Source organism: Cynara cardunculus, unplaced genomic scaffold, assembly GCF_001531365.2.
Source record: "Cynara cardunculus var. scolymus isolate 2C unplaced genomic scaffold, CcrdV1 Un_Scaffold_5353, whole genome shotgun sequence".
Classification (NCBI taxonomy): Eukaryota; Viridiplantae; Streptophyta; class Magnoliopsida; order Asterales; family Asteraceae; genus Cynara; species Cynara cardunculus.
In genome coordinates this window covers 18,790-36,011 of record NW_020202368.1, presented here as the reverse complement: position 1 = coordinate 36,011, position 17,222 = coordinate 18,790, and the positions used below count along the sequence as shown (strand labels likewise).

The following is a 17,222-nucleotide window of genomic DNA, read 5'->3' as shown; positions in this document are numbered from 1 at the left end:
TAGGCACAACAGTTTTTTCAACTGTTGTTACAACTGATATTCTAAGTGAATCAGAAGTTACCTTACCTGACTTTGTGTCAAGGGAATATCGGGACGGCGCCCTAAAGGCTGTTCAAGAAAACTTTGACGCTCAAATTGCTAGTTTGAAAAGATTGTTGAAGGGTAAAGAAGTTGTTGAAGAAGAGCCACCGTCTGTGCTATCACCACCAACTGTACCTGAACCGTCTGTACAAGATCAATCGGTGGATGGGCTGAAATCTCTCTTATATGCAAAATTGATGGCTTCTCAAAGTGAAGATGCTGAAGATGCAGATTTGGTTGGTCTCTTACGCCAACAAATTGATGCTAACCCTGTTATTAGAGCCTCAGAGTTTTTGACTTTCCAAGATATGATTAAAGCTAGTTTCTCTAAAGTTAGCAACTTAATCACATCTCATACCCAAGATCTGAAACGCTCAATGGATACTCTTGTTGAAAGGGTGTCTGTACTTGAAGAAACTTGCAGGTCTCAGGCCACATCTCTTAAACGAAGACATGACGATCAGAATGATCCTGATAGTCATGAGGGGAGAGAAAAAGACAGAGATTGGCTGAGACATCTCAACAAGTTGCAAGGATGGGTGAAGAGTCAATAGCTCAGGATGTAATTGCTAAAGGTTCTGCCCCGGAATCAGTTCGAGAAAGAATAATTGAGGCTGTTGTTATTGAAGATGAAGATGTGGAGACAAGTCCAAGGATCGAGCCAATGGTTGAAAAGCCGGCGGACTCCACGGTAGAAACAAGGTTGCTAGTGGACTTGTCTGCCAATGTAAGATTCAACAATGTTTTCTCTACTACTCTGGGTGGAGAGCAGGATTTTGGAGAAGATTTWGATAACATTGACGAGACAACTGGAATTTATTTTGATTTTGAAGCTGATTTAGATGAAGAAGATCCAGTTTTTCCCATTCAAGCTGATCGTCAGACTATTCCAGAATCGTCTACTGCTGCTTTACCTGCTGTACCAGAAGTCAATGTTCAAAGAGAAACTGTTGATCCTACCGAAATCTTCACGAAGAATTATATTCCTTTTCATATCAGAGCAAACTTTCCTGGTTATGATCGTGAAAGAATCTGAGAGCCGTACTTAGAAGACGTCTACTTTGGAATCTTCATTCGTCACAGAAAAATGCTAAGTGGTGATAGAGTTCTTGGAATTCACAAGCAGCCAAAAGAGTACCGAATTGAATATCATCATCTTCTGAAAGCCAAGTGTCAACCAATCAGTGAAGTTCGTACAAAGCATTGGATTGTGACGATCAAACAAATAAATGCTCAGAAGTTATTGAGAATCTGGTATCCTGTTTTCACTGTAACAAGGCAGGATGGTCAGATTTGGAGATAAAGCAAAGCAGACTTCTCGAACTTATACTTAGATGACCTTGAATATATGTATTTTGAACTCAAAAACATGACGATCAGAAAAGAAGGAGAATTGGTTGCTCTTGAAGCAATCAAGAGGTTTATACAATGTCATGTGAAACTGGCAATGGCCATTGATGTACAGATGGGACTTGAAGACAATCAGCGAATCATTAATCTTAAAAGACCGAATCAAGACCTAGAAGACATTGAAGGCTATCCAGTGCATATGGTTCTTGAAAGTCCAGAGTTCGGGGTCGTCTATTATGCAGAATTACAAATAAAGAAGTTCATGAGGTTTAGTGAGTTGAATAAATATTTTGACTGTACGATCAAGCTAGTAAGGAGGGCACTTGATTTGAAGAGGGTGATGGACGATAAGGCTGCTGAATCTGAACGAATGAGTTCCAAAGAAAGATACTTANTGGTTATGATCGTGAAAGAATCTGAGAGCCGTACTTAGAAGACGTCTACTTTGGAATCTTCATTCGTCACAGAAAAATGCTAAGTGGTGATAGAGTTCTTGGAATTCACAAGCAGCCAAAAGAGTACCGAATTGAATATCATCATCTTCTGAAAGCCAAGTGTCAACCAATCAGTGAAGTTCGTACAAAGCATTGGATTGTGACGATCAAACAAATAAATGCTCAGAAGTTATTGAGAATCTGGTATCCTGTTTTCACTGTAACAAGGCAGGATGGTCAGATTTGGAGATAAAGCAAAGCAGACTTCTCGAACTTATACTTAGATGACCTTGAATATATGTATTTTGAACTCAAAAACATGACGATCAGAAAAGAAGGAGAATTGGTTGCTCTTGAAGCAATCAAGAGGTTTATACAATGTCATGTGAAACTGGCAATGGCCATTGATGTACAGATGGGACTTGAAGACAATCAGCGAATCATTAATCTTAAAAGACCGAATCAAGACCTAGAAGACATTGAAGGCTATCCAGTGCATATGGTTCTTGAAAGTCCAGAGTTCGGGGTCGTCTATTATGCAGAATTACAAATAAAGAAGTTCATGAGGTTTAGTGAGTTGAATAAATATTTTGACTGTACGATCAAGCTAGTAAGGAGGGCACTTGATTTGAAGAGGGTGATGGACGATAAGGCTGCTGAATCTGAACGAATGAGTTCCAAAGAAAGATACTTATTGGTCAACGCCATAAATTTGCTTGAGGAGAAGATTCAGTACAGGAACGCTCTGAGAAGATTAGAGAAAATCCATGGACTGCGCAAAACGAAATTCACAAGGGTCCAAACTTGAATCCAAAGGGGGAGAATGTTGGGTTCAAGTTAGTGCTTAATGTTGTATTCAAGTTTATCCTTAGTGTAATAGTTTTGTAATAGCTTAGTCTTTACAATTTCCTAGTATAAATAGTTTTTCTCTTGTAATTGTAATTACCTTTTGTCATTAGCAGAATTATCAAGATTAGAGCTGTAATATTCTCTCTCTTTCAATCTAATCATTCTTTGTTCATATTCTTTCTATCTTTGATGTTCATCATGATTCTTGAAGATTGTTTCATGTTTGTATGATTTCTGGACTATCAAAATAAAATGATTGAAATATTAAATATATAACTACAAAGAATTCATAACTAAAACAAATATAAGATTACCTCGTATTTCATTCAATAGCCAACTTTGAGCACACATTAGAGCCTCCAATGTTTTTGGATGAAGTCGACTATGTTGGGACTTCCGCCTCATCGTTCCCTCGAGCCGGTCAAATCCGCGATTCTTAAACCCAATGCTCTTGTAGCAATGCAGGAGCATCCCACATCGGTGAGGCTAGGGGGATTCGTCTTCCTTATAAGGAAGGGGGGATCTTACTCCTACCAGTGACACGTTTTAAAGCCGTGAGGGGTTGTTGCCGGGAGGGGCAGCCCAAAGCAGACAATATCATGTGGGCGGTTCCCTAGTATCGGTCCAACAGACTACGATGTGGAGTTACCAATCTTCCACCTGTACTAAATGCATACTCTGAGGCGACGGTCGAAATAGGAACGGCTAATATGTCTTTAGCCATCCTTTGAAGTGTTGGGTATTTAAACCCATTTGTCTTCCACCAAAGTAGCAAATCAAGTTCCATGTCTTTAGGCAAAAGTTTCTCTTTCAAATAATTATCCAATTCTGTTGTAATACCTGAATCATCATGCTGGTTGGCAATTGAAGCAATATTTGATAAGAGTTTTTTAAATTCAACCCGATGACTTGCTGAAGACTCTGAACTTAAAGAAGACAAACCACTAACACCTTCGTTGTTGTTTCTTACTACAGGATCACTAAGCTCATATTCTTGAAACAAAGTGTAGACCAATTCCTTGAGCTTCTCAAGTTCAATCGTCGATTTGTCTTGTCCGTACAACACAGGAAAAAGTAACTCCACAAACTTCAATTTATACCGAAGATCTAAAACCGCTGCCATTCCCATAATCCCATGTATAACAGACCAATACTTGTCAAACTTCAAAAGCATCTTTTTAGCCATGTTTCTAATAACTTCACTAGGAGAACATGACCAGTCGACCAACGAATATCTAATTTCACATATCGATGGAAAAAAATACATTTGTAGTGGGATACTTTGAACCAGAAAACATTACTGTTACCTAAGATTGCCAAAAAAACAAAAACTAAAGTTAACTCATATCAACAAAACAAAAGTAAAGTTTAAATAAAAATTAGAATTACCTCATAAAATAATTGCAATCTATCACAAATCTCTTTAGCAAACTCCCAATCCCGTTGCGTTGGCAAATTTTTATACTGAGACTCTCGTTGGTGTAAGCGTTGAAAGACGTCTTTGTAAACTATAGCAACACTAATCATCAAATAAGTAGAGTTCCATTGAGTCTTACAATCAAGTGCCAATTTCTTGGTGGATGATATTCTCAATTGGCGAGCTGCTTCCTCAAACTTTTGATCTCTTTTTGGTGATGCAATCCAAAAGGCCACACTATCTCTAATCCTTTCAATCCCGTCCCCAAGAACAGCCAATCCATCTTGAACTATCAAATTGAGAACGTGTGCACAACATCGCATGTGGAACAACCTCCCACCCATCATAAGTGAACTCATAGGAAGCCTGTCCAACAAGATTCCAACAGTTAGTGTGGACAGTTTCCTATCAAGATTCCAATCCAATAAACAATCATAAAGTACATCCGCAAGAACTACAGATGTATGTGGACAAGGCACATAAATAAATCTCATGATCCGACTTTTCATATTCCAATTTTGATCAACAAAGTGAGCAGTGACCGCCATAAATCCCTTTTTTTGATTGTTAGTCGTCCACATATCAGTCGTAATTGCTATCCTAGAGGTGTTCTTCTCTAACATCTTCAATGTCTTTTGTATTTCAAAATCATAAATCTTTAGTATGTCACTTTTAATGGTGTTTCGAGACGAAACCTTAAACAAAGGTTGAAGACCCCCTACAAACTTTCGGAACCCATGATGTTCTACTATTGAAAGTGGATACTCGTGTATGATTATCATCTCTGCGAGATTTCTTATTGATTTATCCGCATTAAAAGTGTAATTAGAAACATACGATGAAGTACCATCAACCTTATTTTGCTCCCCTACTAAGATATGTTGGCATATATCTCGAACAGGTCGCCTTGCACAAGACTTGAAATGGTCATGTAAATGCCTTGTACCATTTTTCGAGTTCGCTCCCGATTTCTTTTTGCAATAGTTACACTCTGCTTTATCACTACCATGCACTTTATCTTAAAGTGGCTCCATACTATTGATCGTGTTTTCCTCTTTCTACCCCCCGACTCAATTTCATCATTATTAGAGACATGATTAGTTTGCGTTTCATTTTCAGTCACTGAATTAATCGCAGGTGATGATCCAATTGGCTTACTTTGTGAAATAGACTCATTCATTATTGGATGACTATCAGTAGGACTGATTGTATTGGAATTATTACATTGTATTTCCATATCTGATATCACCTATGTAAAGACAAACAAATTAAATAATACCAAGTTACCAAACCTACTCCATTGATCAACAAATAGATTATGAACAAAATCAAGTTACCAAATTCTAATATTCACTTAGAATAACTAATGGATGCATGAGGATTTATTATATAGAGTTATATAGGATTTATATAGACAAGTCAATAAATAAATTTATAAACATATTACAGAATGCCTAAAATATTTATAATCAAAGTATCTACCGTAAATGTAAAATGTAAATTTCTACTGTCAAGAATGGAAGTACTACCAGACTGTGAAGAATGGAAAGAATGGAAATACCTTCAATTGCAGCAGGAGAGAGCGAGAGACAGCGCCGGCGGGGAGTTAGGTCAAGGCGGGAGAGAGCAATACAGCACCGACGGGGAGTTAGGTCGCCTGCGAGTAGGAGCGGCGGCCGGTGACAGTCGTGCGGCAGCTGCGGCTGGTGACAAGTGTCGTGCGGGAGTCGAGATATTCAAGCAAGAATGGAGGAGGCGACGTTGAGTCAAGCAGTAGTCTGTAGTCATGCGACCTGCCTTAGGGCTTAGTCTGTCATAGGTTATTGATAAGTTGGGCTGGAATATGTTTTGGGCTACCATTTATTAAAGTCTAATTTATAAAATTTAAATTTATTATATATACTATCGGGCTGGTCTGGGTCGGTGAGTACCGTCCCTGTCCCCGTCCCCGATATAATCCCCGAAACTCTCCCCGATCCCCGCCCCGTACCCGTTAAGAGGTCCCCGAACCCGACCCGAATTGTTCGGTTTTCGGTTTTCACTGTCGGTTTGGAGTTTTTTTGCCATCCCTAAATTTAGTATTATATTAAGGGGTCAAACATGTATTAATTAATTACATTGGAGAAGAAATTATGTAAAAAACATTATTTGGTTGTTCATTATATAGTATTGTCTATTGTTTCCTTAAATTTTTATCTACTATTGAAATCTAAAGCAATCTTGCCTAGAATAGATTGATATAGTACATCATGCATCTCTTACTGACTCTTTAAGTTATTTTATTCGCATGAATTCTATTTTTGCATTAAAATATCGTAAATTTCTTATTATTAACTAAGAAAACTTCTACATTTTGAAAAAATTATCAACCATATGAGATGATCCAACTTATATACATATTTTTGTGTTGCTTTAAATAATTAATATTAGGACCTCAAATAATGTCAATCTATATACAAAAGGTATATCATAGAATGTGTTTGGTAGTGGAATGGATTTACGCTGCTATGTAAAAATGATTTGATAGATAACATTGATTTATATGTAACTATTGATTGATTTTGCATCTAGGTTTACTCGGAAAAAAAGTTTTATAAAATGATTAGTATTTTTTTTAATTGAATATCATTTCTGTTAATAAAAACTATATATTGAATTTCTTTTCCATACTTATCATTTCTGTAATATCAGGAATGAGCCGAGTTCCTGAACGGAGTTAAACTCCAGTATATTACATCAAGAGCATTTCAGTTCATTTATCTTTTTATTTATTTTTAATTGAAAACTTAAAAGATTATATATTGTAGTAATAGAGGAAGGATCATGCGAGAAGTTTAACATTTTGCGACAAAGCAAAAAGTTTCAATATTATATAATATTACACTCCTTTAGGTGTGTTTAATCATATATGATTAAGTTCTATGTGTTGTCAATGCAACATGTATTTAATCATATATGATTAACCTTGTATATCATGTATGTAATCATATATAATATTAAAACTTCTTGCATTCTTTCAAAATGTTTAGCTTCTCGTTTAAATTTATATTTATATTAATATAATTATTATATTAATATATGTACACACAAACATATACATAAACCGTCCCCTCCCAACTAATGACTCCCTCACATCCCTACCAGGCAGGAGTCTGGCCTCATCCACACCCGATACATACATGGTATACACATCACAAACATACAACACTACGTAGACACACACACACACACACATAGACACACACACACACACATATATATATATACATACATATATATAGAGGGAGCGTTCAAATGAAAACCGCCTCCATTTGTGTAAACCGTGTAAACCAATCTCATCCATCCATTTTCTTGATCAATGGTCAAGATTAGTTTACTTTATTTTAGGAAATTAAAAAATATATATGTTAAAATTTTATTTTTATATCAGCAATAAGGGCAAAATGGTAAATAAAAATACAAATTATGTAACATCCTATTGAAGGACATTATTCTTTATTTTAGGAAATTAAAATTTTCTATTTGTTAAGAAATAATTTCGCTAATGCAGCAGCCTTTTTATTCCTTATCCTGAAATTGTTTCAATGTCCTTCGCACACCTATGTAAATATGCACCTATTCATTATGAAATTATTTCAAGACGCGCCGGTTTCGTCATGAATCCATTTCAGCATATAATTATTTCATGACAAACCGCATACATTATGCACCCGTTTCATTTTGCATTCACCTACTAAATGGATCAACTACACCATCACTGAAACGGGGTTCACCATCAAACCAGTTCACTACTCATTGTTTAATTACGCCATGAACTAGTTTCACCTTCATGAAACTTGTTTTATGTACATAGATTAGTTTATTTCGCTTCTGATTTCAAGAAATCATTCATTTAATCCTTACAATCTTAAAGATTCTATAGCAGATTACAATCTTCAAGATTATGGAGCAGATTCATCATGTACCCGTTGTCTTTAATCATGAACCATCAAACCTCCTAAGTGGAATGGATGATAAAAATAATTTTCATCTTTGACCTTACCTGAGTAATCCTTCAAACTTTTTGTTTGGAACTCATTGTCTTACTGAAATTTCACCATCTATAGTAGTCGCTTAATCATTTTTCGTGCATATCAGTCACTGTTGGGTTGAATAACTTGTATCGGATTAGGGTTATCAAAAAAGCCCCATACGTCGTTGTATAAGGTCAAGAATTTTGTTCATTTAGATCTCGATGTCGATCCTGTAGCATAGAGAAAAGATGGTACATGATGGTCCTTGTTTTGGAAATTTTCTAGGAGGATGTTTAGGGATTATAGTTAATTAAATGAATATATAATATTTGAAATGTAGCAAATTACCCTTTTGATTTAAAACTTCAATGTATTTTAGTCGTTGGATTTTAAATAATTGGTGGTTGTTATGAGGATTTCCTGTTTTCTACATTTTTAGGATTCTCCCTCAAACAGACTACATATATATATATATATATATATATATAGAGAGAGAGAGAGAGAGAGAGAAACTTGGGATCAGTTGAGACCAACATATTTTCGTGAAACTCGTGAGACCATTTTTTAATACTTGAAACTTCACAACACAACACTGTTATATAGAAGGTATAGGTAAAGATAAAGATAGGATGAACTAAAGTGGTTTTAGAAGATCTACCTATCTAATGAAGTGAGCAACTGATCAAGCACTAAAGAACCTTCGGTGACCCTCTCTAGCTAAATAAGAATCTTGCGAATCAAATTATTGTCTTTTCCTATCTTGCCAAAGTCATCCTTGCAACTATGTGTCGAATGGTACAGTACGACTTACACTTTATTGTTCCTTTTTATGCATAATCTCCATACATTGTATTCAACCCCCATGTCTACAAATTCTTATAGCCTTGTTTACTACTTCGAGACGAATAGAACCTCCGCTATATGAATATGGAACATCAACACAACATAACAACTTAACAAATAGGAAAGAAACGACTATATATAGCTCCTATAAACATTATAACAACATGAAAACCTGCTCATCAAATCAATCATATATAATGTTGTAAACTTTCACATTAATACCTCACTCCCTCACATTAATACCAAAAAAAGACAACAATTAAGTGTATGGTCTCTTCAATTTCTCTCTACTTTACATGATCCTCACTGACCTTGTCTATAAAATGTTCGACCACCATTGTGATTGCTTGTGAGCTGTTTTGATGGAAGACCTCAAATCCATGGTAGATCCCGTGTTTTCTTCTTCAATTAATTATTACAATCTTCGTCCCAAGATTCTCATAATCCAAGTGCCTCTTTAAAGTTTCTGAACTTTTCATTGCCTGGTCACTTTTTGGGTAATCTCTAGTGTGATTGTAAATGTTTTAATTAATATCTTCTGGAACAAAAACTTTTATGTTTGCTTTTATAGGTTTGAGGTTTAGGTTTTTAAAACTTTTGCCTTCCCAAAATACTCTTTCTATTGAAACCCTCTTCTTTTCCCACGAACCCGAATTCAAAATTCAAATCAATAGAATCTCCTGTATATGATGAAATCCTTCCCACATTCCAAATTCAAAATCAAATAAAAAACATCTTGTGGTAAAATCTCTTATGTAGGGTTTCCTAAACCATCAAAATTTGCATATTTTCGGTCTTTTTCTCCTTTCATCGTCCCTTTCTGGTTCCATTTGAAAAAATTTCGATAGTCTTCTTAAAATCAAATAAAAAACATATTCTCATTTTCCAGTTTTATATTAGTTGGACAATATTTTATTTCAGCCCATCGACGAAATTGATGATTCCGACAACAATTTGCTTACTCAGATCGATGTTGTGTACGCAACTCTAGGTTTTTTAGGCTACAAGACTCTGTCGGTTCAGATATCGAAAACAGGTTGGCCGTCTAAGAGAGATGAAGATGAGGTCGGAACTCCAGCTTACAATTTCTCATGGATTTCCAGTTTCGACAGCAACAACACAGGAACAAATGCACTGTCATATATTTCGCCACCGGAGAACCCCTCGAGCGGGTATATGTCAATCTCGTCGGCGTTAAGTTTCTTTTACTCTTTATTCCTTGTATAAAGTTTTATTGGATTATAGAGAATAATCTTTATATTCGAGAATAGAAGCAAGATGTTTATTTGTTTCCAGGGAAGAGTGTGATAACTGGATCTTGGTTATCCCCTGAGGTAAATAATATGTGATTATTTGTTATGTGTTTACCTGACAGCATGATAAATTGATACATTTTAATCATACTAGTATGTGAAAATGTGCATAATATAGATGCATAAATAAGATTATGTGTATATGTGGATACACATGTATGTGTGTGATATATATATATATATATATATGTGGTATGCATGCATGTATGCGCATGTATACATGCGTATGGTTATTTGTTTATTTATGAAGGCATATGATGTACGGCTTTAGTGGCCAACTTTCCTTAAAGGGAAAGTATAAAAGGAGAGTTTGATATCCATTTTATCTTCTTGCCATTTTTGAAAACTTGTGCGATTTAAAAAGAAAAGTCTTGACCAGATTACTCCTGGATTAAAGAGCAACTTGACTTCAAGTATTTAGTTTCAAAAGACTTTCAAGGTGAGTGGTTTTAAATGCTTAAACTTCTCTTTGGAATGCATAATTAGTTGTATAAAATCTTTTCGTATGGTTGAAAGTTTAAACCGTAAGAGTGTTGTTCGGATTACTCTTAAACCGGATAAGTATTGAGCAGTTTAAGTCTTAAATCGGACAAGGGTTGGGCGATTTAAGCCCTAAATCGGTCAAGGCATAAGCAGTTTAGTCTTAAACCGGATAAGTGTTGAGCGATTTATGAATAATGAGTTTGTTTAACTTTTTGAACGGAGAAGTAGAAATACGACTAAATGGTGACCAGATTATTTTAAATCAGACAAAAAGAGGATAGTGTTTTCCGGTCTTGTTATCCGGACAGAAAGTGTTGAAATTTATTCTAAGTGTTAAATCGGACAAACCTTAGGGCGATGTGTTGTCCGGATTTGGTATACCAGCCAAAACTTGACCGGAGATGAAGTCCGACCAAGCCTATGTTGACCGGATTTATATTATGCCTTGTGCACGATTGATAAGAATTATTATTTATCATAAAATGGGAATTTTGATAAAAATTATTTTCAACTGATAATTATTCCATTGACTGTGGTCTATTTGGAATTTTTTTTAATGCTTTGATGAGGAAATAAGGGTGACATATCAAGGAGAGGTGTACCATGGGATAAGGGTGACATATCAAAGAGAGGTGTACCATGCGATAAGGGTGGCATATCAAGGAGAGGTGTACCATGGGATAAGGGTGACATATCAAAGAGAGGTGTACCATGCGATAAGGGTGGCATATCAAGGAGAGGTGTACATTTGGATATAAGGGTGGCATTTGTATGTGTGTTGTATGATATAACTCTTTCTATTATATTCCTTAAGACTTCCGTGGTCTAGAATCTTTATTTCTTTGTGATTTAAAGATTTAGGATCAAGGTTCTTATTGGAAATCGTAGTTTGGATGTTATTAAGGAGAATATAACAGGTTTGGCCTAAAACTTTAAATAAACCTTGTTGGTTAGAAAAGGTTTAAAGGTGGCATTATATGAAACATGGTTGGTTCAAAGGTATGTTATTTGAATAGCTGAATACTTGGCTTGAAAAGTAGAAAGGTACTGGTAATATGTTCCTATTTGTTCCTATTTATTTTTATACAAAGTTTTGGTGATTTTCACCCGGCAATAACATAAATAGGGTAACTCACTAGACCTTTTGGTCTAACCCTCGTTTTGTGATTTTAAATATGTATTGCAGGAGGTACGGACGGTAAGGGGAAGGGGAAAATGTGATATTTTCCTATATGCATATCTACATGAAGATTTGTCTATGATGTATAGTTTTGATTAATGAACGATGATTAGTACAAGAAATATATTTTGAATTTTTGGATCATGTATTTTGTATGGTAAATTTCTTGTACTAAGGGACTGTAGTGGTGTATAAACATGTATTTCTTCCATATGAAGTATGTTTCATGCAATGTGTGGTATGGGTGTTACAAAGAGTTTCCTGGAGGAGCATCAGAATCATATCATTAATGGATGTGGGTTCGATTTCATTGTTATGAAAAGACATCATCCCCGGCCCAGTTTTTTATTTTTATTTTAATGTTATATGACACAATTAGAGCATCAAAGGCAAATAAAGAGGTAGAAAAGTAGTAGATAGAGAAGCTTTGTTATTACAATTCTTTCATCTATATATATACTACATTAATAAACATTTAAAGTGTAAGTTTTCGAATTTGGAATCGTTTTGTTAACTTGTTCTTTGTTTGTATGTTTTTTTATTCGTAGTGCTGATTGACACAGAGCCACTGATTTCTAAAGAGAAGAAGACACCAATGATGACCATTGATAACTATAATGTTTTTCCTTTTCATTTAAGTCATTTTCTTCACGTCTAAATCTTTTTTCTATTGAAATTTGCAACAAATTTTTCGGTTCAACTTACGTTGGAAGATGCTTATGGCTCTAATAGTCGTATGAACTGCTTTTCTAGCTCTTCAGATCATTAAGGCATGCATTTTTTACATTCTTTATCGTCTTCGTCCTACAATTAGCATTTATGTTTTACTTTCAAGAGTCAAGCAGATTTGTTTTAATTTCAAAATCGATAAAGATTGTCATGTTTATATCTTCGTGCAAAATGGATTAGTAGCATGCTGTATAATCTTAAGGTAAACTATCGCTGAAAATTTTCAGCTATCGCTGACAGTTTATCACTGACAGTCTTCAGCTAATATGACAGCTTATTGTTGACAATCTTCAGCTAATCTGATAGTTTATTGCTGACAGCCTTTAGCTTGTGTTTTCAGCTTATTGTGACAGTTTTCAGCTATCAATAAAGAGGCAGTTTTTAGCTTTCAGTTTATCGCTGACAGCTTATCACTGACAGCCTTCAGCTTATCATTGACAGTCTTCAGCTAATCTAACAGCTTATTGCTAACATCCTTCAGCTAATTTGACAGCTTATTGCTAACAACCTTTAGCTTGTGTTTTCAGCTTATCGGGACAGCATTCAGCCATCCCTGAAGAGGCAGTTTTTAGTTTATCGCTGACAGCTTATCGTGATAGCTTTAAGCTATCACTTGCTGATGTTGTCAAGGAGTTTTGTAAGTCGAGTTTTGTAGGTTAACATGCCGGCTATAGAAGGTTTTGTTTTTTTTTTGCAAAAAATATATCTATATTCGTTCAAAATAACACATTCATATTCAAACTGAAAGGAAAGCATTTTCCATTTGGCTAGGTCTTTCTATGACAATCATGTATTTATTTGTGGTAATTGTCAATCGATATTCTCGCTTACATTTATATAAAATTTATACTCTGTCGCATTGCGCGGATACACAACTAGTATGTGTGTGTGTGTGTATATATATATATATATATATATATATATATAATTAGGCCATATATAAAGTATTCTATTTTGATGGTTTAGTTATCTTCAATTGATTCCACAAACCATTCCACAATATGTTGGTTATGTTACATTAAGAAACTATTGTTTTTGAAACTAATACATACACACATTCACACATACAACTACAAGAACTGGACCTATGGCGACGACTTTTGGTTTGTCATTGTAGATATATACAGGAACCACCTATCATTTGCAAAGGAGGAGGGAAAAAAATACTTTAAGCTGTGACAATATAATTAAAAATAACTTTTTATAGAAGTTGATTTCTTTTTCTCTTTTCACAAAAATCCAAAAAAATAACTCTAGAGCCACAACTCCAYAAGAAGCTRTGGTTGTAGGTTTTTTYCCCTAAATCATAGAACGACCCTCTTATACTTGTCCTACAACTTCAAAAGCTATTAAACCTCCAAAACTGATGTTGCCCTAACTTCTCTCCCTCTCTCCGATCCATGATGAAATCTCACTCTACAGTTCCTTCATTGATTGTATATMTCTTCGATTGTAGGTTAATCTCCAATCTCTTTCATCATARACAAATAACTGAGGTTTGTTTTTTCTCTCAATCGGAGGAGACACAAGTAGAGACATTCGATTTTTCAGATAAATAGATTAGAGGAAGAAAGGATTTCGTATCTTCAATAGGTAAGCGACTATTCWTTAATYATTAGACGATTTAGTGAAYTACCTTATTCTCTTATCACTGATTGTAGTTGCAATTGCTACACAAAGCTAGACAAAGCCTGTAATTATGGTTGCAGTTTCTTATTACAGCCACGACTTTACTTTACTAGTTGCAATCTTTGAGATCCACTTTTTGTTTTATTTAGATTAAGGCACAGGAAATGCATACATTCGTGTTCTTCCAATCACAGAGTAAGCCTCTTTTCTTATCTCTATGTACTTCAAAGTTTATGGTTGTACTTTCTCTTTCATTTCTTGTCAGATATTTGTTCTTTTGAATCTCTTTCTCTTATTGTTACGATACTGAAGATGTAGAATTGATAATTAGACAATTAACATCCAACCCATGTTGTGTTTACTCTATGCAATTTTATACAATTTAGTGAAATATAGTTGCTATGATTTAATTTTACTATGATACTTTTTAATTCTTAAACACCTATGTAATATTGATGAGCACATTGTATATGTAGAAGCAAGATGATTAATTTTCATTGTTCTAATGTGCTTGTGGAGGTCTTATGTCTTGAAAAACAACAATATGACATTTCTTAGTGTTTATCTCTAACTTGACTTGCTATTTTGACATATATTAATTATTGTTAATTCCGCTATTCTTGGCTTAGTAGAGTTGGGAGGAGTAGATCAATTGTTGTATAGGAATTCCAATTGCTAGGACAACAACCATATGGTTACCAACTGTTATTGGCTTTTAAGGAAAGTACTTGAATTCACAGGCAAAAATATCAGACTCGGTGCTAGAGCTAACATATTATAGCCCTCTCTCATGTGAAAAAGTGTGGTTCACACAATGTTTTTATTCTTTCAACAGGAGAGAAGGTATAAATATGTTAAATAGAAGTTCTCAAATGTGTTTATTCTTTCTGTTGCATATGTTACCCAAGTTTTAAAGTATTCTGTTTATTCTTTAATTTCAGGAACCTCATAAACTACTTCAATCAGACTTTAAAAGAATGGCGATTTTCTGTCCTAGATGATCCTCTCATCTACGACTTCGATTTGCCATCTGCCCCTCCTCTCGACTTCGATTCACCATCTGCCCTTTTTCTTATTCTCDATTTGTCATCTYTTCTTGACTTTTGTGAATCATCTGCCCTTTTTCYTATATTAAAATMYATATCAAATTTTTTATAAGTAAGAATTTGTGTTTGTTTTTTGTTATTGTAGCATACAGTGGATAGCATAACTTCAAGAATGCAAACAAAAAACTTGACACCTTAAGGCACGGCGCTTTACAACCTTGGACCACTGTCTTCCTTTTCCTTCTCATTTTCCCCATGAAATTTGTTGSCATTTGAGCAATAAAACTTACRTGGAAGAGTTATTGATGTTCAAGTCTTGGAAATATGATATGCTAACTATTTGCACATACATATTTTCGTTAAAGGCCCCACACAGATCGACTCTAATAGGCTACATCAAAATGTAGCAACTTATCCATGTTGGTCTTACTTATCTTCTGAACTATGGGATTCTTTTCTTTGGTCTTACTTATCTATGGTTGTATTTTTAACTTAGAGATTAATAAAAACTATTTGTCTTAGTGATGTCTATTATTTTAAATTAATATTTTATGCTCATTCAGATCTTGTGAAATTCTACAATGATCTGCGATGGAATGCCACAAGGCCACATGGGTTTGGAGCAGTGATGCATGTTAGAAGCAACCAAGAAGTTAAAATTAATTTTTATTTTTACCTACTGCGACAATATGTCATTGCTATAGATAAAAATAACATAAAAATTAATTTTTATTTTTACCTATAGTATGCCTTCTCGTCGCTATAGGTAAAAGTTAAAATTTTTAGTTGTAGTCGTACCTACAGCTACAAGCCAATAGCAACAATAACCAATAGCGTTGACAATTATCGCAACATCAATTAGTATGGGGAAGTTCATTACCCAAAACTAATGCATACACACATGCAAACATATATTAGCATTTTCGAGGAATAACAAGAACCGTCATGAAAGAGTCAGGGAGGGAAGCAAGTTTGAGGAGTTCAATAACTATTTGGAACATGTTCAATTTACAGTCATCATGTTGCAAGATTTTTTTTAACTAGTGGATTTTCTAATTTTTGGTATTATACGAATTCTAGGACGCCMTTTAGTGGGGGTAATGATCGATGTGTATGGGGAGGATGTGGTTGCACGTCCGCTTGTTGATGCAGAGTGATGGGCACAATTGATTGGGGAAAAAAAAAAGAAATGGAAGATCTACGGCTTTGATGTGCCTCGAGATGTTGACTATGTGCTGATTGATTCAACAGGAGGAAGTTCGAGTATTACATTTGATTGCTCATCTTGTGTATGTATATGTTTAATAATTGTAAAAGGATGCATTAACTTTTATCATTCAACTTGCAAATTAATCTGCTCACATCAAAAGTGTATATATAGAGTGTTGTGGATGTAACTAAACTTCCTTTCTAGTAATTGCTATGCTACAAAGCATCTTCATCCATAATGTTGTAAATACAACATTGACTTTATTAATTCACTCCCTCACAATAATACCTACATAACACAACAAGTTAATGCAGATGAAGTGTTTTTCGGTGAACGTTTCATAGTTTTCAGAGGGGAGGATGTCGGGATGGCAGCAGGAGTGACGATTGAGGCTGGTGCTTCCGAAGCTCTAACTACTAACTGTTTTGGTGCAGTTGGCGGTGAAGATGGTGCAACAACGTTAGTTCCTGTAAAAAGAGGTGGGGTTGCGGTGGGTTGAGGTGGAGGTCTGGTAGTTGTGGCTCGAAATCTTGGGGTAAAAAGCACTTGACTTGGTGGGGGCGGTGGTGGGGCTTGATGAGGCTGTAGGGTTGGTGATGGCAGTGGGTGAGCGATGTGGGGCAACCGTGACCATGGAAGGGTTGG

General features: G+C 35.2%; 1 protein-coding gene across 1 annotated transcript; it reads right to left on the bottom strand.

The window, feature by feature from the left end:
• Nucleotides 1-3,955: 3,955 nt before the first annotated feature.
• On the bottom strand, nt 3,956-4,913 carry LOC112504373 (zinc finger BED domain-containing protein RICESLEEPER 2-like). Its single transcript, XM_025108314.1, has 2 exons — nt 4,104-4,913; nt 3,956-4,021 (listed from the first exon to the last, which is right to left on the bottom strand). Exons 1-2 carry the CDS (start codon nt 4,911-4,913, stop codon nt 3,956-3,958), a joined length of 876 nt encoding a protein of 291 aa, XP_024964082.1.
• Nucleotides 4,914-17,222: the final 12,309 nt, after the last annotated feature.

Excerpts from the sequence above, each read along its gene's own strand:
- LOC112504373 (XM_025108314.1), bottom strand. The coding sequence starts at position 4,913 with ATGATAATCATACACGAGTATCCACTTTCAATAGTAGAACATCATGGG. Across the intron at positions 4,022-4,103 it reads GATTGCAATTATTTTATGAG|GTAACAGTAATGTTTTCTGG; the intron begins GTAATTCTAATT and ends TGGCAATCTTAG.